Source organism: Oncorhynchus gorbuscha, linkage group LG16, assembly GCF_021184085.1.
Source record: "Oncorhynchus gorbuscha isolate QuinsamMale2020 ecotype Even-year linkage group LG16, OgorEven_v1.0, whole genome shotgun sequence".
Classification (NCBI taxonomy): domain Eukaryota; kingdom Metazoa; phylum Chordata; class Actinopteri; order Salmoniformes; family Salmonidae; genus Oncorhynchus; species Oncorhynchus gorbuscha.
This window is the reverse complement of record NC_060188.1, coordinates 57,617,488-57,640,596: the sequence shown is the minus strand read 5'-3', so window position 1 is coordinate 57,640,596 and position 23,109 is coordinate 57,617,488. Positions and strand designations below refer to the sequence as shown.

Sequence of the window (23,109 nt, the reverse complement as noted above, 5' to 3'; positions counted from 1 at the left end):
CAAATGTATAGACATCTTCAGACAGACCAGTCACTAAGATCTAACACATTTTATTTAAAAACAGTACATTTAAGACATGAGCAGAGGGGAGAATGTTATAATACGCTGCCCATGTCTGCACATTTACTCTCCTCTCGAATTGCCCATTGTGAGCCGATGTTTGCGTTCCCATTCACAGTAACAAACCTCTCAAACACTCAATTTAAGACATCCAGCCCGAACACTTTCCATGTTATAAAAAGTCAGTCATTTGAAGCTTCAACAAAATAAACACATGGTAAAGCCTTGGTCCTTGATTAAATCCACAAGTCCAAATGTTAAACATGACTTATTTACACAGCTCTGCACAAGGGTAAATGACTGTTTGATTTACAAATGGGTAAAGCACAAAAGTGTGACTGGTTAAATATACTACATTCAAATGTTTCGTGCATACGCAAAATCTGGACCAACAAGATAAGACGATTATAAAGTCCTGTCTATGGGAACAAACAAGGTGGCCGGGCCATTCAATATGGTTTGAGTTGACCTTCAGCACATTGTCCACCCATCTGTCGTAAGCAGATATCACAAGTAAAAACAAGCCTGGTAAACTGAGCAAAACAAAAACAGCCTTCTTTCAAAAGCTGTCAGTCAAAAATGACCACAGGGCAGACTTCATTGATCTCACTTCACTTCCAGATAACTGAGGTGGGGTGCTATCAATTGTTTTAAAAGGGATTTAAGTATAACATGTATCATACATTAGTTACATCGTAGAATGATACATTAAAATATAATTTAAAAGAATGAACAGGGGACTTCAGTCCCAGCAAAAATAAACTCACATTCAAGTCAGTCTTTCTATACACACACGCCTCACACAGTAACACACAAAGCCACAAGTCTCATTCATGTCTAAAGCAACACAATTCACGTTTATCAGGCTTGTACTGTACACAATGATCAGACAGACATCATTAATTTACAGTACCCATACAGTAGCAGACCCAGTATGCGCTCCTATAAAAAAGTGGAGCTCTTACAAAGGGAAACTTTTAGATGCTTTTATTCCACAATTTCATTACGGTTGAGGAAACCTTAACTCGAAAAATTCTATAAACTAGACCAATCGTCTCAGTGAGCCAAGCTTGAAGGAATTCTAAAAGGCAACCTGCCTTAATACAAAAATAAAGGTTGTGTACATTGACACTATTTAGCCAAATCAGGACCCCCACACACATTCACACACCTCTCACAATAACCAGCCTAATTGGCTCGACCAGGAGAGGTTCCGATTAAAAATTTGTATTCAAAATCCTAGTTCTGTCTCAAGAGGGGCGGCCCAATTAAGAACCGATTCAACACCAGAGGTAATTTTAACCTACATGATTAGTCATGTTTAGCGCACAAAGAGGTTAGGTTTGACTTGAAAGACAATTACCCTCCAGTTCCTTTAGTCCTGAGTTTTGATCCAGCATTAATGAAAAGAACACCTCTCCTGCTGTGCACATTTGTTAATCCAGTTGTATTGTCACACTCAAACACATTCATCAATAAATTGTTAAAAAGTCCCAACAAAACTCAGAACATCACCCATTGAGCGTGCGGGTAAAACCACGTCCGGCACTAGCAATATGCCGCCAGTCACCACATTACTTCCTCCAAGCCAGACTCACCGAGGCAAAAATAATAACAAGCTAAAAACACCAGAAAAGACTTGAGGGGAATCATACAGGGGAGGGGAAAGCGGTTTGACTGCTGAAGGTGCACGTAAAGTATGTCTATCTGCAGCGCTTAAGAGGGGAGCATGTACACTCCAAATTCAATTATCTTATAAATGCACTCATCTTGGTTTTGATAGTATACAGATGCATGGGGTCTTGTGGTACAATGTCCAGATGTTTGTGATCAAGCAGGGTCTTCAATCAAGACTGACTAGTTGAATCTGTGTTCAGTGCTGGGGAAGACTCCATCCCCTATGGCTCTCCAGGACCACGTTACCCCTCCCTCCCATAGCACACCTGCTCTTAACCACGTTTAAAATGCATCCTTACTTTCTTGTAGTAATACATAGGTTAGGTTGAAAGTACAGTAGCTTGCTTTTACCCAGCCAATGTAATTACAATCCTCAGGAGAAGTTACTTCAAGACAAAAATGAAGGATTTTCTAAGATTCTCAACCAGTCCCCAGATCTGTTTTGAATGCCCCCACTATGGTGAGAGCAGGAATAGTGGGGAAAATGAGATACCTTTCATGGGTCCTTTTTGTCCTAGACTAAGCAGTAGAAGAGATTATTTTGTAGGTCAAACCTTAAGTATTGGCTTTGGTTTTCAGCACAAGTCCAGGGTAACCTATTTACACCAACACAATATTGACCCATTAATGACTACTACCCTGAAACTCCACATTATGTTTACATGTGTTATGTTTAACTGATCCCATGATGGCATTCTGATAAAGGATTTTATTGTTGTTTACCTTATTCTGTCATTTAGGATCAAACAAGTATAAAAATTACATTGCAGGAATGCTTCCCAGTGTCTGTGATACTGTACAATAAAATGACATATCTGGGACCAATACAGAAAGCACTCATTCAAAACCTAACTAGTGCAGAGATGCCACATACCAGTCTTCATTAACCCAAATTAAAAATGTCTTTAAAATGTAAAATAAACAATTCATTATCTCAAAACGGTCAACATCTCCTATATAGTATGGTTAACATGTACAGATGGATAAATCCACAAATTATACTATACGTGAGCCCCATTCTGACCGTGGGCATATGTCAGAAAAACACGTTCAGCCCTTGTATAGCCGTTAACACAGCCCTGCTTAGAATTTCATACAAAAACAAGTGTAAGCACGCGTCTCGATTCAACTGTCAAAAACATGTCATGAAACGGGCGTAGTAGGGGAAATCCAAAAGCTGGGACAGTTTTTTAAAAATTGGATATGCTTCCCTCAAAGTCTAAAGGATTTCAATAGTCTTTTCTCTTTCAAGTATAACACACTATCGTTTTGTCTCCATATCCCCCTTTCCTTTCCTCACTGTGAGAGTGGCTACACAATCAGTAGAGCGGTAGACATCCTACCGGTAGTTGGAGTGTGTGCTCCTCTGCTAACCCTGTACCAAAGGGGGCCAGCCCAGCCAGGGGAACAGAAAGCTAGGGATGGCTGTTGGGTCTGACTGGGGTTACAATGTGTTAGCCATAGAAGTATCAGTTCAGCTCCTCTGGAGGATGTCATGGCAGTGCTGAATGGGTAAGGGCTTCCAGGCTATACCAGATGCTACCACACCTGGCTAGACTACTTCTTCCTGGGGTGCTGCCTTCGGGCCTGTAGCCTCTGGCGCGCCCCTGATGTTTTGGAGCCAGCGCCAATGGAGAACGAAGGAGCTGATGGAGAGCCTGGTCACAAAGAACAAGAAAGGAGTTAGTGTGTCAATACAAAAATGCACCTGGCTGTTGACAAGAACCACCACAGCTTCTCAGAGTCAAAAATAAATACAGATGTGATGGTAATTGAATTACTGTAGCTTATGGAAGACTATGAAAATAAAATAACTCAAAATTCAAATTCTGAACTTCATTTTCATGTAGATTAACTTTACCTAATAGTGGGGGGTTGCACTAGCTATTAAACTTTCTACGTCTCTACCTCTTTCCTTTGATGCTGGACCAGCTAATCCGCTAGATGATCGGGGCTGTAGAACGCTACGGGCTGTGGCACTTCAGTATAAAAATTGTTTGACATGTAGACTTTCTTTTATACAACGCATGTTTTCATTGGTTGCGAAAAAAAATTTTTTTAGGCTGACAGAGGTTGGACTGGGGGCTTGTAGGCCTGTTGTAAGGCAGGTCCTCACCAGACAACACCGGCAACAACGTCACCTATGGGCACAAAACCCACCGTCGCTGGACCAGACAGGACTGGCAAAAAGTGCTCTTCACTGACGAGTCACAGTTGTGTCTCACCAGGGGCGATTGTCGGATTTGCATTTATGGTCAAATGAATCAGTGTTACACAAAGGCCTGTGGAGCTTGTTCAGTTTATGTCGCAGTTGTTGAATCTTATGCTCATACAAATAATTACACGTTAAGTTTGCTGAAAATAAACGCAGTTGAAAGTGACAGGACGTTTGTTTTTTTTGCTGAGAGAGGATTGTAATTGTATTCATCAAAAGTATGTGGACACCCCTTCAAATTAGTCGATTTCTCTATGTCAGCCACACCCGTTGCTGATAGGTGTATATAAAAAAAAAGAGCACACAGCCATGTCATCTCCATAGACAAACATTGGCCTTACTGAAGAGCTCAGTGACTTTCAATGTGGCACCGTCACAGGATGCCACCTTTCCAGTAAGTCAGTTCGTCAAATTTCTGCCCGGGTCAACCAAGTGCTGCCATTTTGCAGTGATAACATCTAAGAGCAAAGTGGTAGGCCACACAAGCTCACAGAACAGGACCTGACGAGTCACAGACCATGTAAAAATCATCTGTCCTCGGTTGCAACAATCACTACTGTGTTCCAGAAATCTTTTTTTACCCCCTTTTCTCCCCAATTTCGTGGTATCCAACTGTTTTAGTAGCTACTATCTTGTCTCATCGCTACAACTCCCGTACGGGCTCGGGAGAGACGAAGGTTGAAAGTCATGCGTCCTCCGATACACAACCCAACCAAGCCGCACTGCTTCTTAACACTGTGCGCATCCAACCCGGAAGCCAGCCGCACCAATGTGTCGGAGGAACACCATGCACCTGGCAACCTTGGTTAGTGCGCACTGCACCCGGCCCGCCACAGGAGTTGCTGGTGCACGATGAGACAAGGACATCCCTACCGGTCAAGCCCTCCTTAACCCGGACGACGCTAGGCCAATTGTGCATTGCCCCTGGGACCTCCCGGTCGCGGCCGGTTACGACAGAGCCTGGGCAGGAACCCAGAGTCGCTGATGGCACAGCTGGCGCTGCAGTACAGCGCCCTTAACCACTGTGCCACCCGGGAGGCCCAGTGTTCCAGGAATCTTAACGCTACAATTACATTCTAGACAATTTTGTGCTTTGTGGAAGGCCCTTTCCTGTTCAGCATGACAATCCCCATGCAAAGCGGGGTCCATACAGAAATGGTTTGTCGAGATCGATGTGGAAGAACTTGACTGGCCTGCACAGAGCCCCGACCTCAGACCCATCAAGCAACGCAGATGAATTGGAACGCCGACTGCAAGCCAGGCCTAATTTCCCAACATCAGTGCCCGACCTCACTAATGCGTGTGGCTGAATGGAAGCAAGTCCCCACAGCAATGTTCCCACATCTAGTGCAAAGCAGTCCCAGAAGAGTAGAGGCTGTTATAGCAGCAAAGGGGTGGGGACCAACTCCATGTTAATGCCCATGATTTTGGAATTAAATCTTTGGCGAGCAGGTGTCCACATACTTGTGTTCATACAGTGCATGTCCACTCAAAAACCTTCCTAAAGTAGCCTGCCTGCACTCCATCTCTCTAATAAGATTCAAACACTCCTGTAATGATGTAATATCGTAAAAAGGACTGTTTCAGTAGCTTAGACTACATTATTTCTCTCATTACAGCATCCTCTGAAGAATATGTCAATGCAACTGCCTTCGGATGACCGCAGCAGCAGGGTTGTGACTTTTGCTAATTTTTCAGAAAAACTGGGAGTAACCCATCAAACCTCATTTGAATGGTTTTCTGCTTCGAAATAGGATCTGTACTTAAACAAAATTATATGCAGGAAAGCCAACAGACATGGCCGGCATACATCTTTATTTGACTCCATTAATGTTGTGCCAATATGACAATGCAACAGATCCTCTGCAACCAGGGAAGTCTTCATTTGTTGAGGAATATTTATTATTAAGTATTAACCAGAATAATTACCGCAACCTCAAATTCCAAGCCGCTTTTTGCTACACACATGAGGCATAATGCGGGAGAATCAGAAACAAGCTCTGGTTATTTTCTTACCAAATGATGAGGATCCCATAGCACTGAATCCTTGGACTGGAGTTCCTGGGCTTCCAAAGGGGACAGGACCTGCAGCTGTGCTCTGGCCAAAAGCAGGGGTAGACGTCCCTGTATATGTGACCGCAATAAATTAACAATTAGGGACTCAAATAAAAAGACAAACTTGTTTGAACTGACCAAAAATGTAAAGTACTACTTCTGCCACCAAATGCAGAATTGATCCAAATTAGTGAATTCCTGAAATCATAATCAGTAAAAGAGTGGGTCTTATATTATACTAGATCTACTAACCAAAGTTGAAGCCTGGTGTCTGTGTTGTGGGGTTAGAGGTTCCAAACTGAGTGCCTGAAATGGCTGCGCCGAAGTTGAATCCTCCGGTGGCAGGCTGGGCAGGGGTAGCAGGGGCCTGCTGTGTGGACACACCACCAAACGAGAAAGTTGGGGCGGAGGCTGGGAGTATGCCGACAGTCTGGGTGGCAGAGCCAAATGCAGGGGCTGCTGGGGTGCCGGTGGTGTTGCCAAATGCAAAACCTGTGGAGTTGGCTCCAAATGCCAGCTTAGTGGTGGCCCCAAAGGTAGAGGTTGCCGTAGTGGCAGCAGCACCAAAAGCAAAAGGGGCAGGGGTGGCCCCAGTGGCAGGTGACCCAAATGTGAAAGGATTAGCTGCCGCAGTAGCAGCCGGGGCCTGAATCGCACCGGGGAACACCGATGCTGCCGGAGCTTCGAACGACGACTTCCCAAATGTGAAAGTGGACTGGTTTGCAGGTGCAGGAGCAGTAGCAGTGGCTGCAGTGGCCATGCCAAAGCCACCGAAGGATGCAGTGGTAGAGCTCTGGGTGGCTACAGGCTGGCCAAAGGTGAATCCCCCCTGGGTGGTAGCTGAGGGGGTGGGTTGAGTGGTGGCAGAGGTGGTGGTCATCGCACCAAACGAAAAGCCGCTGTTGCTAGTGGTGGCGGCTGCAGTGGAGCTGAGAGTGGGTCCAGGAGCTGTGGTGGAGGCGGTGCCGAACTGGAAGGTACTTCCTGTGGCAGTGGTTGTGGCAGCAGTCGTTGCAGGTAGCGCACTCCAGCTTCCAAACAGAGACTTAACAGATGGCGGGGTGGCTGGGTTGGTGCTATTAGACAGCCCAGTGAACAGGGAGGTGGCTGGGGCCACTGTACTGCTGTTGGTTAGCCTGCTGAACACTATGGCAGACGTACTGGCATTGGAGGGGGCTGAGGTGGAGGCTGGCTGTCCGAAAGCACTGGTGGCTGTGGCACTTCCAAATATGGGTTTAAAGGTGGGAAGAGCAGGTGTGCCCTCTGGGGCTAAGGCCGTGGCCCCGAAGATGGGCTTGAACACAGAGGCCTGGAGGGGATTATTACTACTGGTTGTTTCTGTGGTGGTGGTGGGGCCCAGTGATGAGGACGGGGCAGTCAGTGGATTGGCCATTCCAAACAGGCTCGCTCCACCCAGGATGGGGACACTGCTGGGGGCCTTGGTAACTTGGCTCAGCGCCTGGGTGAAGGCAGAGGGCATGGTGCTGGCAGGCTGGGAGCGGGAGGGTGGTGCAGGCTGGGAGCGGGAGGGTGGTGCAGGCTGGGAGAGGGAGGGTGGTGCAGGCTGGGAGAGGGAGGGTGGTGCAGGCTGGGAGAGGGAGGGTGGTGCAGGCTGGGAGAGGGAGGGTGGTGCAGGCTGGGAGAGGGAGGGTGGTGCAGGCTGGGAGAGGGAGGGTGGTGCAGGCTGAGAGAGGGAGGGTGGTGCAGGCTGAGAGAGGGAGGGTGGTGCAGGCTGAGAGAGGGAGGGTAGTGCAGGCTGAGAGAGGGAGGGTAGTGCAGGCTGAGAGAGGGAGGGTAGTGCAGGCTGAGAGAGGGAGGGTAGTGCAGGCTGAGAGAGGGAGGGTAGTGCAGGCTGAGAGAGGGAGGGAGTGCAGGCTGAGAGGAGGGTAGTGCAGGCTGAGAGAGGGAGGGTAGTGCAGGCTGAGAGAGGGAGGGTAGTGCAGGCTGAGAGAGGGAGGGTAGTGCAGGCTGGGAGAGGGAGGGTAGGGTGGCCTGAGGAGCAGTCAAGCTGGTCTTCGACTTCTGCTCTGCAGGCACCAGTGGTGCAGGGTTCGTCACTGCTGTCACCAAGGAGACAGCCGGAGCGGGAGGGAAAACAAGAGAAAAATAGGCATTCGAGTAACAACTCAGATAAACAAAAACAAAAAAAATCACTCAACGGCAACTATCAAACAAAAGTGGCTCGCAACTTTAAATTATTTCGCAACTTTAAATTATTGATATGTGATTAACCGACCTGTAGGATTGTCAGCAGCAGCACTGGTGAGGGGGTTGTTCCTCATCATTTTCAGAGACTCCAGGAGGGGGTTGGCTGCAGGGGTGTTGGTGACAGGGAAGGAGGTGGAGGTTGGGGCCGTGTTGACGGTATTTGAGGGGACGGGGTCTAGGTTGATGACAGGGATAGGAGCCGCCACACGAGCAGGCATTGAAACGGTAAGATGGCTGGCCAGCAGGGTGGGTGTGGGGTTGTCTGACACGGGAGGCTTAGAAGATGTGGTCACTACCGGAGCAGGCTTCTCTGGCTCTGGAACAAAAGAAATATCTTGTTCTTTTTTTTGGGACACTGGTTTAGAAAAGTTGGGAATTCGCAATACTCACCAGGCTCTTTGAGGACTGTGTTGATCTGGCTGAGAGCGGCTTTCTTCTCCTGATCCAGGTCTTTCACCGTGATGGTGTAGCCCAACTCAGGAGGTGGAGGCTGCAGAGACAAAATCAACATTAAGACTCCCTGTCTGTCAGATGATTAGCTACATGTCCCATTTGAGGACATGTTCTATTATGCAGTATTTCTCACCAAAGAGATTTGGTCTCCTCTACGGCTGGACACCAGCGGAATCTTACGTTTCCGTTTCCCACTACCGGCAGAGTCTGACGAGGCTGAAGCCACAGGGACTTCAGGGGCTGGAGACAGCTTCCCTGTAACAAGACATACAGTGCATTGATTTAATCTGGTGGCTACTGTTATTTTAAACCAAAACTTAAGTCTCTTTTGAGACGTGACTTAAGCCCTGAACCTGAATAGTGGAATACGCATAATAAACATGTTCTAACCAGTGGTTGGTGCTGGGTCTGTCAACGTCTTGTCAGACCTCGCCAAGGACACGGAGCTGGGTGAGCGAGCGTCCTCTTCCCTGACACGCAGAAAAAAGCTGTCACACACAGCTAAAGGCCATGGCAGCTCTCATTTCATCACAGGACACGGTGTGAACCTAGAAATGTTGTCTAGGAGGAGAGGGTGAATACCTAGGCTTTTTAGAGGCTCTCTCTGGGGTCTGGGACCGGGACGACCCAGGGCTGGAGAGCGGGGAGAGACTGCGGGTGGAGGCTTTTTTCCACTTTAAAACAAACGTGAAAATTAGGTTAGCACTCACCCCGGTTTTCTGACAAAATACAGCTCAGTGTAGGTCAGCTCCGGGGGTTCAATTAGGAAATTATGGCAGATTACAACGTGACAGGGAAGATACATTTACCGGCCATTTGAGAAATATACCAGATCCATATTCATTGTGTGCGTAACCCATTAGGGTGTCCACCCACAGTGTTCAGAATGACAGTTAAGAAAAAATGTAACTCCTTTTAAATTGTGGCCATCAAAACAACTTAACATGCGATTGCATTTAAAATTGTTGCGCAATGACTGCACGTTTCAATCCAGCAGCAATGAGCTGAGGAGTTGCAGCTGCTCAAGCTCTGTCTCAGGTGATGTTCCGCTCAAAATATGCTGTTATGCACGTGTGATAAATAAGATAAATGACAAATGCATACAAGACAATTTAATTCCACAAAATTTTGCAACTTAACTTATAGCATGCAGGTCAAATGTATTAGATGAGTAGAGTAGAGTTGCGATAACAGGCAATGCAATAAACTCCAAGAATGAAAGCTATATAAAAGGTTAGAATATAATAGACCTAGACAAAGTATTGCGATAGCGCTCATATTTCTCGTGTTATGTGCTATGAACCGCTTCGCTCTTGGAGACATGGTAGCACTGCCGGAGGAGTCTAATATCCCAGGATGCCTCGCATTGTTTTCAAATGTTTTAATTGAACCTTTATTTAACTAGGCAAGTCAGTTAAGAATTAAGAACAAATTCTTATTTACAATGATGGCACTTGTCAGTGGGTTAACTGCCTTGTTCAGGGGCAGAACAACATATTTTTACCTTGTCAGCTCGGGGAGTCGATCTAGCAACCTTTCTGTTACTGGCCCAATGCTCGAACCACTAGGCTATCTGCCAACCCCACAATAGCCAATATAATTGATTTGCGAGCCCCTATGAGCACAGATTTTGCACAACAATGTTTTACTGTGTACAATAGTTAATTGTAAAAAATTTAAAAAATGAAGAAAAGTAATTGCTCTTACTCGGGGTTTAAACCAGTCAGCTTTTAAAAATCAATCATCCATATGAGTCTTGTGGTATGGCTAAAGAAGCCATATGAGAAACCGCTCTAGTGCTGTCTGAGGTGATATTCCGCTCAAAATTGACTGTTTGTCATGTGTGAGATAAATAGCACACACCATGAGTAATGAAAATGCAAACAAGCCAATTCCACTAAATGATGCATATTAACCTGTATATCGATAAACATGACTGTCAAATGTATTTCCATCGACTGGTATTGTCGATCAATGATTAACAGCATTATTTTGCAGTGGGATTGTTATTTTTCTCCAGTTCAATTTGGCCGGCACCAATTTTATTTATTAGCTTGTTGTTTATTTTATTCCTAAAAACTGCAATTAATGGCTAATGGAAACCCTTGTGAGCCCTCTACTGAACTCATGGCTGTTGATCTCAGAGGAATCCCAGCAGAGGTGTACTGCCCATCCCAATTATAAAAGGTACCGGAGTAATGCCTTGTGAGGAGCTGAGGGAGCTACGGATGGAGTTGCGGACCGAGCCCAGGGTGCCGCTGGGGGTCAGGCCACAGCTCACAGAGCTGATGGAGGAGGTGCGTGACCTCTTCATTGTTGACTCTTCCACCATAGCATTCAGCCCCCGCTTCAGAGAACTGGGCCGACACAGGAGAGGAAACAGGATTTCAGGAGTGATTGTAGAGGATACAGTATTGGTATGATAGATAGATACACATATATAAACACATATCTAGAGAGATATCCCTCTCTACAGATAGATATCTATCTCTCCAACATTAGGAAGACACTGAATGAAAGCACATTTCAGGACTTGAATCACTGAGACGGACAACTTTTTGTACAGGCATTGCTCCTACTCACTTCAGCACCAGCTGTGATGGAGCTCCATTGGGCAGTAGTGGCTCAAATGCCAAGTGAGCACTCCCACTGCTGTCATGGCGCCTAAGTGAACAAAGAGCAGGTGTACGATGTAGACATGGTATTTGTGTGGCTCTTGAAGTCAAAGAGACACTAAAGTGTGAGAAGAACAATGGTACATTCCATACAACAGCATTTAATCCTGTGGTAGTCACATACCTCCTTTTGCTCTTTTGCCCTGCAGTGAAGCTCCTGTCATCTTCCACCACTCTTTTGCGACTCTCTTTGAGCACGCTCAGAACAGTCTCCCTGGAGCAGGGGTCTGCAGGGGCCCCCAGGCCTGGAGAGCCAAGGACTCCCGGGGAGTTCAAATGATCAAATCTGCACACACACAGGAGCAATTACAGAACAAATGTCAGTGGGGCCATCTAACAGCTAAGGATGTTTTCAAACTTCACAGACACTCAAATAATGTGCCACAGAACAATGACAGTAGTGTAAGATAAAGCTGCTTGCATTATCACTAACAGATCTTCAAAAATGTTGATATAAGAATTAAAATGAGCCAAGACAGGAACAATCAGACTTACAACTGGGATTGAGTGGTGTTGTGATCTGGCCTAGCGATCTTCACTGTGACTGGACTGTGGACTGCCGGAGAGTTGCGAGGGGTGAGAATATTCTTCTTTCTGAAGCCGTCCCACTGGGTCGGGGGCAGGATGCCCACAGAGGTGCCCGTCTGCTGGAGGGGGTAGTGGCGCTGGGGAGTGATGGTGAACCTGCCCACAGTGCCAAGGGGCTCACTGTACACAACAGTGGCCACAGGTTTAGGTCAATGCATTCTATACAAGAAACTGTCTGGCATAGATCATTGCTAAACTGATTTCATATGCCACACAAGGACTTTAAAGTAGCAAAATAGGGTTTCCTCTGTCAAGAGGGAGCTCTGATCAACCATTTATCTACATATCGACTTTCATAACCATATCAATGTTTTGAAAATGACCGTAAAAGTTGTAACTGCAGTGATCGTTACAACTTTAAAAATTGTATTAATCTAGTAGCTAGCTAACGCATGTTCAAAACAACATTGTTACCGCTAGTCTCGTGCCATTCAGGCGTCCAAAGTACCGTATGGTCTCAATGAAGAATTGAGTGGGAAGGAACACTCCCTTGGAGCCCGATAGCAACTCCCACAATTTTCAAATCTTGGGAGGGAATACTAGGACGCGTTGCGGCAAAGCCGCAAGTCTTCTCAATACATTTCAAAACGATTTTTTAAAATATTTACTGATAACTAGTTACGATAACTTTCTTAAAGTTTAAAATGTGTAACTACACCATGTGTTCAACATGACCCGAAATCGAAACATTTGTTCAGAATTTAGCACGTTGCATTGGCAAACCAGCTAACGTAGCTGATGTGTTAGGTTAACTAGCCGCTGGTCAGCGAAATGTTATACTAGCTAAGTAAATATCATTTCAGTACTCACCCCCCGAATGACAGTCGTCTGTTTGGAGTAATGACAGCCTGGTTGGGTCGCGCCAATCTTTCGTGTAAAGTTAACTGTTCTCGTGCGATGGTGTTAGCACCCGAACTTGCACCCGCTCGCGGCCTCCCCACAACTGAGGCAGGACTTTTTGCCTTCCCAATGTAACTTCCCATGAGTATATCCCGAGGACTGAGAATAAATGAGTCACTGTGTGTCGCGTCTTTCCGACAAATAGCGCTATCGAAACGTCGTTGGCCAGTAAATACTGATTCCCTAACATCCTTGACCGTGCGACTTCTAACTCTTCCCGCTGTGGGTACTCCGTTTGCAATCCCTGGCAAACAGCGTCGCAGCACGGGTGGAATTGTCAGACCACGGCGTGGATGAGGGCCTAATCTAACGTAAAGAGATTCTCCGCTCTGATAATAACAGGCAACGCAACAAACTACAATAATGAAAGCTATGTAAAGCAACGTTGGAATATAATACAGAACTAGACAGAATATTGCGGTAGCACAGACCACGAGAGAGATAAGCGCTATTAACCGCTTCTCTCTTGAAGACATGGCGGCACCGCGCCGCCGGGAGGACTTTGATATCCCATGATGCCGCGCGTCAACATAGCCAATATAATTTATTCGTAGCGCAGATTCGTAAATTAATGTTTTACTGTTTACAATATTTTATTGAAAAAAATACACCCAAGAATCAGATAAATGTAATTGCTCTAATTTAACATGTAATTGCTCTAACTTAGGATCGCACCAGCCGGCTTAAAAAACAACAACATGATTCCTTAGTCAATCATACAGATGTGCCTTCTGGAGGTATACTGAAGAAACCATGATAAACAATGAAGTCTACGATGAGAGCCACAGTCCTGAACCTACAACATTATGCAAATTCCAGTGGTGTAAATTACTTCAGTAAAAATACTTTAAGGTTCTACTTAGGTACTATTTTGGGGTATCTGTACTTTGCCATTTATATTTTTGACAGCTTTTACTTCACTCCTAAATAAAATGTACTTTTTACTCCATACATTTTCCCTGACACCCAAAAGTACTCATATTTTGAATGCTTGGCAGGACAGGAAAATTGTCTAAGAGAACATCCCTGGTCATCCCTACTGCCTCTGATCTGGCGGAATCACTAAAACATGCTTAGTTTGTAAATAATGTCAGTTGGAGTGCCCCTGGCAATCCGTAAATACAAAAACTAGAAAATGTGTCAGTCTGCTTTGCTTAATATAAGGAATTTGAAATGATTTACACTTGTACTTTTGATACTTAAGTACATTTTAGCAATTACATTTAATTTTGATACTTAAGTATATTTAAAACCAAATACTTATAGACTGGTCCTTCTGTAGCTCAGTTGGTAGAGCATGGCGCTTGTAACGCCAGGGTAGTGGGTTCGATCCCCGGGACCACCCATACGTAGAATGTATGCACACATGACTGTAAGTCGCTTTGGATAAAAGCGTCTGCTAAATGGCATATATTATTATTATTATATATTACTCAAGTAGTATTTTACTGGGTGACTTTTACTCAAGTATGACAAGTGGGTACTTTTTGCATCACTGGCAAATTCTGACTGGTTCATGACAGTGTAGGACAAACACACAATTTGCTCAAATATCTCATCGGGTCTGACTTATTTCTTGCAGTGATTATCAATTATGTATTTTGCCAGTGTAACATTACACCTCGGTTTAGCCAAGCAGACTCGAACCTTAGCTACATGTCTAACTTGTCTGAGTACAGGAATCTAACTAACTAGAGCTACCTCAGTTCTGAGAGTAGAGAAATAAACAATGTGGCTTGGTCTTGGGGGTCATGTAAAAATGTAAAAGTCTTTATAATGCAAAGAAGTTTGGAAAGAGCTGAGGTTTGCCAGCCAGACAAAGCTAAGTAGTCCTGTTATGGTGTTTCTTTCTGCCAGGCCTATTATGGAATGTCTGCAGAGGAAACTGCCATGCCAGCCAGGAGGAAGGGCCTCAGAGTTGCACAGGAATTTCCTTTCACATGCGCTATTTCAGGGATTCAGTTTTATTTAGCCATATTTTAACTATAGCTACAGCCCAAGCCTGATGACACAGGCCATCTGGAATTCAAAATTTTGTACAGATTTCCTGTGGGGTAAAAATACTTTAAAGTACTACTTAAGTAGTTTTGTTGGGTGTCTTTACTTTCCTTTACTATTTATATGTTTGACAACTTTTATTCACTACATTCCTAAAGAAAATATTGTACTTTGTATTCCATACATTTTCCCTGACAACCCAAAGTAGTCATTACATTTTGAATGCTTAGCAGAATAGGAAAATTGTGAAATTCACACACTTACCAAGAGAACACGTGGTCATCCCTACTGCCTATGTTCTGGCAGACTCACTGAACACAAATGCATCTTTTGTAAATCATCTGAGTGTTGGAGTGTACACCTGGTTATCTGTACATTTTTTTTAAACACGGTGCCGTCTGGTTTGCTTAATAGAAGGGATTTGAAATTATTTGTACTTTTGATACTTAAGTATATTTGAGCAATTAAATGTACTTTTGATACTTAAAGTATATTTAAAACCAAATACTTATTGTAAGTCGCTCTGGATAAGAGCGTCTGCTAAATGACTTAAATGTAAATGTAATACTCAAGCTCAAGTAGTATTTTACTGTGTGACTTTCACTTGAATCATTTTTTATTGGTATCCATACTTTTACTCAAGTATGATATTTGGGTACTTTAACCACTGCAGATTTCAGTACCACAATGCAGTTTATCCTGATCTCAAAGTTGACACAGCTAGATTATGTCTCCCAAAGCTATAAACAGAGCATGTGAACCCTTCAACAATGTGTCAGATTTCCCATAATGTTGTTAACTTGAGCAGATCTACTTTAAAGCCAACCAGCACTGGTTTATAGGCTGCACATGTGTAGAGCCTTTCATTTGGATGAGTCAGTCAGTCTATGAAAAGGAATTTCTTACCATTCCTGGTCAGGGTGATGCAACTTTTTATGGACTTCCATTCAACCCTAGAAACATGTAAATACTGTGTGCCATGTATGTTTGGGTTTACTCCATGTGTTATTCAGACCAACTTTCATGCATACTGGGAGGTAGCTTTGAGGCTGCACTTCCACATGTCCAGCAGATGTCAGTCTCAACACTTCTCATCTCTGAAAATCACGTGCGAAATGAACTGTTTTCCCCCTTGGGAATGAAATCCACTCTCCTTCCCAATGTTGTTTATCTAGCATTAGCACTATACCACCTGTACTTGAAGTCCAGAGCATGGATGTACTGCTTACACTTTGATATATGCTGATTCACACATTTAAATATAATTGTATTTGTTTTTCAATTTGTTGAAAATATGGAGAGCTTGGTGAATTTCAGCAAGCTCTCAGTATATAGTGTTCATGTGACCTCTATTCTTTCTCAAAGGAGTGAACGTTTCTCTGTTCATTGTATTGTACACCGTGTGTGCATCCAAGTGTGTCTTCGTGGAAAGAGGTTTATCTAAGGGTTAATGGAGGACTAGCTGTCCCGTTACAGGTTTAGGGGCAGGTGTGTAACGCTCCTCCCATCCATTTTCTCTCCCCAAAGCTCATCTTTATTTAGGCACAGGTCAGGGGTCACCCCCAAAATCAGTTGGCTCGTGTCGCTAGGGGACTGAGACATGACATTATGGGGGTGATGCTGCCTCTGAGCGAGACTGTCCTGTAACCTCTCCAGTTCTGGTACTTTCAGAGAACAATGACACCTCAATTGGCAAGGCTCTCACTAGCCATAATCAACTCTGTGCAGATGGCGCTGGGCTAACCGCTCAGCAAATGGCTTTAACTTGGCACTTCTTGGATTAGCATTCTGCTGCCAGACCCCCAGACAGCATCCACAGGAGGGGCCGGCCGGCCCAATTACCAACCCTAATTTGGGTTGGTAATTGCGGGCTGTGCCTGGTGGGGTGAGGGGGACACCCCTGGTACTCTGGGTCACCCTCTTGCACAGATTTACTCTGTCTGTGTCATTCCCGCTCTGTCTGACTTACCAATTACCATTGTCAACACATGGTCTCCAAATAATCTTATTTATGTTGTATCGGGTGGTGCTGGTGTTTTGGGCCTGAAAACGTAAACAGTCTGTGCCCGTTTCTTTTTTTGTGGAAGGAATATTTTGCAGATCTACATATAGGCAACATTCTTAATTCTGTGCTGCTGTCAAAATCTATTTTCCTCACTGTCTATTGTAAGAGTCATTGATAAAAAGTTATATTCAAGGGGGTTGTAAACTAAAAGCAGGGTTACCATGGTCAGTTTCACTGCCCTCCTTTACCCAGCTGTGGCTCTGGTACTTACAGCCCCCCCCCCCCAAAACACCATCTGCTACAGAGTGAAGGGTAATAACATAACGACCATCCCCACCCAAGCAGCTACCCCTAGCCTTTGATGGGTCCCCATTCTAACCACTCAACCTTCACTGCCCCCCTCATGTCTGTAAACCATGATAAATGAGTTATTGATATTGGGATAGGGAAACAGGGCTTTACAATTAATTGTAATCAAATGCATTTATAAAGCCCTTTTTACATCAGCCAAAGTACTGTACAGGAACCCAGCCTAAAACCCCAAACAGCAAGCAATGCAGGAGCACGCTGGAAAAACTCCCTAGAAAGGTAGGAACTCAGGAAGAAACCATCGAGAGGAACCAGGTAATGTAGTCATTGAAGCAGACACGCCAGTCCAGCTGATAGTCTTTTTGTCATTTTATTTAACTATGCAAGTCAGTTAAGAACAAATTCTTATTTACAATGACGGCCGACCAATTGTGCACCACCCTATGGGACTCCCAATCACGGCCGGTTTTGATACAGCCTAGAATCGAACCAGGGTCTGTAGTGATGACTAGCACTTAGATGCAGTTGTCTTAGACCACTGCGCCACTCGGGAAGTAAACTCAGTTGTATGTATATCAGTGAAAATGTCATTGATTTGACCCATGCTGTACCAGCCAATGACATCACAAACAGCCTTTGATACAGCCCAGGACATCTGTACTGGCTTTGGGAAGTTGCAGGTGCAAATAAAGGCCAAACCTCCTCCCCCAACCTTCCCTGGAATTAATGCCATGGAAATGGGACAGGCCAATCTTTATGCTGACACACTTGTCCAGCTGGCAGAATGACATCTCAAATCACTGTGTGGTGCACGCACACGTATGCCAGAGGAACAGGGTACATGTGTGCGCACACACAGCAGATGGCCTGAGTGCATCCTGAGCAGCTTAGTGTCGGCCAGGGCCATTACATGTGAACAGAGTCAACGGTGTCTGTCAGTCGTAATTAGACGTATTTATGTCCTGTGGTTCCATTCTCCTAAAGTGGGCCAGAGCAGGAGCCAACTGATTAGGTAGAAACTGAGTACCCAATTTAATATTTCAATAGTCATCCACTTACATCAGTCGAGTGACAGCAGTAAGGTTCAGTCATGCGTTTATAAACAGATGTTGATCATATGAAGAGGACTGTATGTCCTTGGTGCATGTTACACAAAAGCAAATGTTGGTCATAATTTGACAGCCTCAACCAAGAAAATAAGCATAGCTATAAGCAATGATAAAGCATATTGTTAGTCAGGCTTTATGTAAGGTTTAGCATTCAACAAGCCCAAACAGCAGTGGTGTCAAACTCATTCCATGGAGGGCCTAGTGTCTGCAGGTTTGTGGCTTCACCGTACAAAGAAAAGAGACCTAGACAACCAGGTGAGGGGAGTTCTTTACTATTTAGTGACCTTAAGTCATCAATCAAGTACAAGGGAGGAGTGAAAACCCACAGGCACTCAGCCCGCCGTGGAATGTGCACAGATAGGAAAAGCCTTTTCCTGTATTTGTTCAGTTTATTACCAGACGCAAAGCATTAGAAACACGTAAACTTCAGTCTGTATGAATAAAGAGTATTTTAAAAATCAGCAGCTCTGTCCACTTATAAAATACTGTGTATTTATATTAAGGGTGTTTGTGGCACTAGCACCCTGTAGCCTACACCTCAGTCCAATCCCTATGGCGTGCAGCTAACAAACTGCCTTATTCAAACTGGTACAGCTGTGCGCCACTATATATGAATCAGTACTTTAATGTACTGTGTGATAGCTCACGTGGCAGCCTGATGGGCCTCTTAGTCATGGTTACAGCGTTGAACAATGGCCACCTTTCATGCTTCTTCCCTCCAACCCCTGGTCTTCTTTAAACTCCACGACTGAGAAGCCTGGCACGAGCCAGAAGAGTCACACAAAAACTGTCTTTCACATAAACACAAAAATTGTCACAGCTGAATCAGTCAGTATAATCTGAAACCAATGTAGAGATTACATGTCTAATCCAGGGAGAAAACACTGTGCTAAATCACCAATGGGTTTTGCATTTCCATTTGAACGCAAGAACAAGCAAGGACTTACACATTAGAACTCACATATGCCTACATTTTATTCACACATGACCTGCTATTTTTAGATGAATTGCAGTGAATAACTGACTTTGAATTTGTTTGTACTAATCTAAATAATTGTAAAGTCAGTTATTCACTGCATCAAATCACTGGACATATATTCAGTCTAAGTAGCAGCTTTTCAAAATGCAATTTTCACTTCTGATATGGATGTCACTTGTTAACAATACAATTAACTTTCACCTAATCAAACCGCTCAAAATTTAATCAAAATTATGTAGTGCCTACCCTCTTGTAATGAACAGGAGAGACAGAGCTGGTTTCAAGTGCAGGGCACAGCAGGTGTTTATTGCAAAGGACCACAGGAGGAGGCAGGTAGCTGGGTCCAGGGGCAGGCAGACGGTCATACACAGGGGGTCCAAAAGGGTAATAGTACAGGCGGGGAAAGGCTAGTAACGTAGTCTGGGAGATCAGACAGTAGGCATCATTAGTGAGGGAGGTAAAAACTATCATACACAGTCGTAACTTTCAGGACCACCGTGTGTCACAAAACAAACAATACCTCACAGTGATAGGGTGCAAAGAGCTCAACTAAATAGTGTGTGATAATGACATACAGGTGTGTGAACAGGTGATTAGTATTCAGGTAATTGGGATCTGGAGAGTGAGCTGTGTGCAGGGGATCTAGGTTGAGAGTGAGAGTTGGAAAGTGAGCTGCGTTTAGGGGATCTTCATGTTTGAGGGTGTGAGTTGGAAGCAGACCGTTACACCATTGGGTCAAACCCGGTTGAATCAACATTGTTTCCACGTAATTTCAACCCAACATTTCAATGTGATGACATTGAATCAAGGTGTAAAACTGATTGAATTTGCAAAAAGTCCTCAACCTCACGGAATTTTGTATTTTTTTTCATTTAAATTTTTACCTAAATCCAATGACGGGTGACATTTTTGATTGATTTCGCCTTGAATTCAACCAAATGTAGATCCAAACTAGACTTGAAACTGACATCTGTGCCCAGTGTATAGATAACATATATTGAAAATGTATCAAATCATATGTGAATGTGGCTGTAAATACTACATCATCATTCTCCATCAGCCAGTGTGCTTCAATAGGACAAAGTGAAAAGATTCACTCCATGTGCTACCGTTTGGAATTATATTGTAGTGTACAATGCACTGCTGAAATATCTGGGATGTTCAGTACATAACAATATATTCCACTAATTATCTGAATGTCATTGATACACTGTAAGCTGATGAATTTCAAGCAGATATACTGGATTACTGTATCAGTTGGCACGTCACATAAAAGTGATCTTGTACAATGTTGCATGGGGCAGAAATGTTTTTACAATTAGCCAACTGCTTTACAATACACTATTTCTGATGATTTGTCCTAGGTATGTATTGTATAAGAATAATTCAACTGTAAGACTGACATATTTCTCAACATGCTCACAACCTGCCAGTGGATACAAATGATTAAAAAATGTGTGCATGTCAAGTTATAGTCAAATACTGAATGTAAAGTTATATTTACCATCTACTATTCATTCTATTCAGCACTTCAAAAAGAACAGTTTTGACATTTAACATTTACATTTACATTTAAGTCATTTAGCAGACGCTCTTATCCAGAGCGACTTACAAATTGGTGCATTCACCTTATGACATCCAGTGAAACAGTCACTTTACAATAGTGCATCTAAATCTTAAAGGGGGGTGAGAGGGATTACTTATCCTATCCTAGGTATTCCTTAAAGAGGTGGGGTTTCAGGTGTCTCCGGAAGGTGGTGATTGACTCCGCTGTCCTGGCGTCGTGAGGGAGTTTGTTCCACCATTGGGGGGCCAGAGCAGCGAACAGTTTTGACTGGGCTGAGCGGGAGCTGTACTTCCTCAGTGGTAGGGAGGCGAGCAGGCCAGAGGTGGATGAACGCAGTGCCCTTATTTGGGTGTAGGGCCTGATCAGAGCCTGGAGGTACTGAGGTGCCGTTCCCCTCACAGCTCCGTAGGCAAGCACCATGGTCTTGTAGCGGATGCGAGCTTCAACTGGAAGCCAGTGGAGAGAACGGAGGAGCGGGGTGACGTGAGAGAACTTGGGAAGGTTGAACACCAGACGGGCTGCGGCGTTCTGGATGAGTTGAAGGGGTTTATGGCACAGGCAGGGAGCCCAGCCAACAGCGAGTTGCAGTAATCCAGACGGGAGATGACAAGTGCCTGGATTAGGACCTGCGCCGCTTCCTGTGTGAGGCAGGGTCGTACTCTGCGGATGTTGTAGAGCATGAACCTACAGGAACGGGCCACCGCCTTGATGTTGGTTGAGAACGACAGGGTGTTGTCCAGGATCACGCCAAGGTTCTTAGCGCTCTGGGAGGAGGACACAATGGAGTTGTCAACCGTGATGGCGAGATCATGGAACGGGCAGTCCTTCCCCGGGAGGAAGAGCAGCTCCGTCTTGCCGAGGTTCAGCTTGAGGTGGTGATCCGTCATCCACACTGATATGTGGATGACATGTGTATCTTGTATCTTTTTGCTATTGAATTTAATGGTAGTTAAAATGACTAAATGGTGACTAAACTAAATATTGTCATTGTCTAAAACATTGAATTTGCATGAACAACTCAGGGGTGAAAGATGTGTGAAACCCCAATGAATGCACAATCAAAGGTTCTGAATTTGAACATAAGATAGGGGATATTACAAGTGTTATCAGTTTAGAGTTTTGTACTTTGTTTTTCAAATTCACCACATACTTGTGAATATAGCACCAACGCGATTGAACAAAAACTGAACAGATGTAGGATCTTAATTTGATCACTATTTTTGTTGCTGAGAATTTTCCGATACTGCAGGAAATGTAGATGAGCTTTGTAATTTACATGAATTCACAGAAAACACTCACCAACACACGGTTAAAACTCTAATATTAAGAAACTCGCCTGAGTTAGAATACCTCATGATAAGCTGTAGACCACATATTTCAGAGTCAAGGCCCGCGGGCCACATCCGGCCCGCGAGAAGGTTTTTTACGGCCCCTGGGATGATCTTGATTTGTTATTAGAACCGGCCCGCAGACCGCAGCAAGCCGGCAGCCCGCAGATCTTTTACACGCACCAATACTACATTTCCCACAATGCAACGGTGACGCACCGAGCAGTAGGCTGCTTCATTTCAATATTTATTGGCACAGCAGTTGTCAGCATCACAGTAAAATTAACTTTCAGATACCCATCAAAAATGGCAAAACGGAAGGTGGACACTGAGAACCGGGGGTTTCAAACAAGGTGGGAGTCGGAGTATTTGTTCACGGAGGTAGCTGGAAAACCTGTGTGTCTTCTGTGTGGAGAAAGTGTGGCGGTACTGAAAGAGTATAATCTGAGACGACATTATGAAACGAAACACGCGGACAAAAACAAGAATATGGACATGGAACAAAGGCTACAAAAGGCAGAGGAATTAAAACGAGGCCTCAAATCTCGACAGGCTCTGTTCAAAAAAGCCAAATCACAAGGTCAGGCTGCTGTCAAGGCCAGTTTTATTTTGGCAGAAGAGATCGCTAAATCAGCCCGGCCATTTACGGAGGGGGATTTCATCAAAAACTGCATGATTAAAGTTTGTGACGAAGTTTGCCCAGAAAAAGGCAACTCTTTTTAAATGTGAGTCTGAGCAGAAACACCATTGCCGAGAGAGTAGACCAGTTGTCCATCAATCTAAAAGAGCAGCTTGTGAAAAAGGGAAAAGATTTCATTGCATATTCCTTGGCTGTGGATGAGAGCACCGACATTTCTGACATTGCCCAGTTGTCAATTTTCATCCGCGGAGTGGACTCCAGCCTAAGCGTGACAGAGGAGTTTTTGGCTTTACGTCCTATGCATGGCACAACTACGGGGCATGATTTGTATGAAGAGGTGTCA

At 44.4% G+C, this 23,109-nt stretch overlaps 1 protein-coding gene across 1 annotated transcript; it reads right to left on the bottom strand.

Annotated features, from left to right (window-relative positions):
- Positions 1–34: 34 nt before the first annotated feature.
- On the bottom strand, positions 35–13,332 carry LOC123999777 (nuclear envelope pore membrane protein POM 121-like). The gene is made up of 14 exons (XM_046305803.1): positions 12,742–13,332; positions 11,839–12,051; positions 11,468–11,629; positions 11,252–11,332; positions 10,860–11,025; positions 9,251–9,342; positions 9,059–9,138; positions 8,802–8,923; positions 8,606–8,705; positions 8,244–8,531; positions 7,874–8,067; positions 6,260–7,664; positions 5,969–6,076; positions 35–3,395 (listed from the first exon to the last, which is right to left on the bottom strand). Exons 1-14 carry the CDS (start codon positions 13,305–13,307, stop codon positions 3,295–3,297), a joined length of 3,678 nt encoding a protein of 1,225 aa, XP_046161759.1. The 5' UTR covers positions 13,308–13,332; the 3' UTR covers positions 35–3,294.
- Between the last annotated feature and the right edge of the window lie 9,777 nt (positions 13,333–23,109).

Coding starts and splice junctions, on each gene's coding strand:
- LOC123999777 (XM_046305803.1), bottom strand. CDS start 13,307: ATGTCTTCAAGAGAGAAGCGGTTAATAGCGCTTATCTCTCTCGTGGTC. Junction 9,139..9,250: donor AGAGCCTCTAAAAAGCCTAG/GTATTCACCCTC, acceptor TCTGCGTGTCAG/GGAAGAGGACGCTCGCTCAC. Junction 3,396..5,968: donor TATGGGATCCTCATCATTTG/GTAAGAAAATAA, acceptor CTTTGTGACCAG/GCTCTCCATCAGCTCCTTCG.